General features: G+C 38.2%; 1 protein-coding gene across 1 annotated transcript in view; it reads left to right on the plus strand.

Moving 5' to 3' along the window:
• The window catches only part of LOC101846877 (Golgi-specific brefeldin A-resistance guanine nucleotide exchange factor 1), a 42,028-nt gene that overhangs the window by 19,404 nt on the left and 20,502 nt on the right, over positions 1-2,122 (plus strand). The window contains exon 21 of the mRNA XM_013081477.2: positions 1,990-2,053. Coding sequence (XP_012936931.1) covers positions 1,990-2,053 — 64 coding nt within the window. The remainder of the gene's footprint in view (positions 1-1,989; positions 2,054-2,122) is intronic.

Genomic DNA, 2,122 nt, shown 5'->3' on the forward strand with positions numbered 1-2,122 from the left:
AACCCAGGCGTAAGTCTTACTTACATAAGCCCAGAAACAAAATATTCCAATGAACCCAGGCGTAAGTCTTACTTACATAAGCCCAGAAACAAAATATTCCAATGAACTCAGGCGTAAGTCACACTTAGATAAGCCAAGAAACAAAATGTTCCAATGAACCCAGGCGTAAGTCTTACTTACATAAGCCCAGAAACAAAATATTCCAATGAACCCAGGCGTAAGTCTTACTTACATAAGCCCAGAAACAAAATATTCCAATGAACCCAGACTAAGTCACACTTAGATGTTGATGTTGTTGTTTTCTAATCCCTTTAGCTGCGAGCATTTCGCTCTTGGCAGCGCAATACCTCCCTCAAGTAACCACATATCCTTGTCATCTGGTCAGCGCCAGAGATCGCACTTAGATAAGCCAAGAAACAAAATATTCCAATGAACCCAGACGTAAGTCGTCACACTTTGATAAGTTTGGCTTCAGATATTGTCAGTGGGTGGTTGGCGGGTGCGTTTGCTCCTTCTTTCCTATCAAACATCTATTGTCCTGATCTCTCCTCCTTTTTTTGTGTTTGTTACTTTCTTGTAACACCTCTAATCTTCGGTACTTATATGACTTTATTGTATTGCAAGTGCCGTAAAACTCTTACTAAGACTAAAACTAAAACTAAAAAAGATATTGTCAATGTCAGACTCCACACCTGTCTACGTAAGTGAAAATTGATTTTCAGAAAAGTGTGTTTGTGTGTGTGTGTGTGTGTGTGTGTGTGTGTTTGTGTGTGTGTGTGTGTGTTTGTGTGTGTGTAATTTCTTTCTTATTAATTTTTAGTAATTGATAATGTTCCCGACCTGCTTTTGAGAAGAACTGCACTGATGAGTTCTGTAAAGTTCCTATTGTTATCTGTTATATAATAACTCTCATTTTGTTGTGAATGAGACATGTAAAAAAACAAATGATGTTGTGACAGCTTATAACAAATTATTTTTGTCAAAACAATTTTTTCCAGGATTTCAAGAGAAACGTCAAAGGGGTGAACGGAGGTCAAGATTTTGATCAGGACATGCTGCAAGAAATTTTCCAAGCTATAAGGTTAGATCTAGCGATGTTGTTTTGTCCAGTCATGCTCTGCTAGGTTTTCGGGAACACTTTTTCTACATTGTTTGCTTTTGTGAAGTACACATCACTTTTTGTAAACCTTGTTGTGTTGCTGATTTCAAGGGAACTGCTGCTTTTTCTTTACTGATCCTTACTATTGCCAATTTCCTCTACTTCTTTTGTATGTTTGTCACTCTCTTGTGACCTGCTATTTTGGGGTGCCTTGAGAGTCGAAGCAGACCTTGTGCTGTTGAAGCTAGAGAGGTGAGCAGTCTAAGTCTGATTCCCTGTAAAGACTTCTCTGTTGACACTCACCCCTTGGCGCTCATATGACCTTATGCAGTTGTGAGCGCCGTAAAACCCTCTATCTACTATAAAAAAACAAAATTTTTAAAGTGGTTTTGGTTTAGGTTGTTATTCTGATAAAACCTCAGAGAGAGAAATCATACCCAGAAGATTTTAAAAAAATTTTTTTGATTTAGAGACAGTCTCTGTTCTACAGTCCTAAGTTTCCTTACAGTGTTTTGTCTGTCAAAGTGATTGCGTTTTTGTCTGATGTGCCGGTTCACTGCCCTAACTAATTTGTCAATTCTATGTACCAATGTACGTGGCAAATGAATGGAGCAAAACATACACTTGAAAGTGTTACGTAAATCTTGATGTCTTTTAAGATAGTCTACTGCAGTGGGTGGTTGGTGGGTGCTCTGGTGTGGTTTGCTCCTTCTTTCCTATAAAAAATCTATCGTCTCTATCTCCTCTCCTTTTTCGCGTTTGTTACTCTCTTGTAACACTTCTAATCTTTGGCATTTATATGACCTTATGATGTTGCAAGTGCCGTAAAACTCTTACTAAAACGAAAAGTCTACTGCAAGGTTACATGGTTGGCTCCTCTCTGTTCACAGGAATGAAGAAATTGTGATGCCAGCGGAACACACAGGGCTTGTGAAAGAAAATTATTTGTGGAAGGTAAAGTAGTTTCAGTAGTTGAACACTCTCTTTGTATTTGGTTCTGAAGTATGAAGAAGTAAATACACC

Source organism: Aplysia californica, unplaced genomic scaffold (assembly GCF_000002075.1).
Source record: "Aplysia californica isolate F4 #8 unplaced genomic scaffold, AplCal3.0 scaffold00132, whole genome shotgun sequence".
Taxonomy (NCBI): domain Eukaryota; kingdom Metazoa; phylum Mollusca; class Gastropoda; order Aplysiida; family Aplysiidae; genus Aplysia; species Aplysia californica.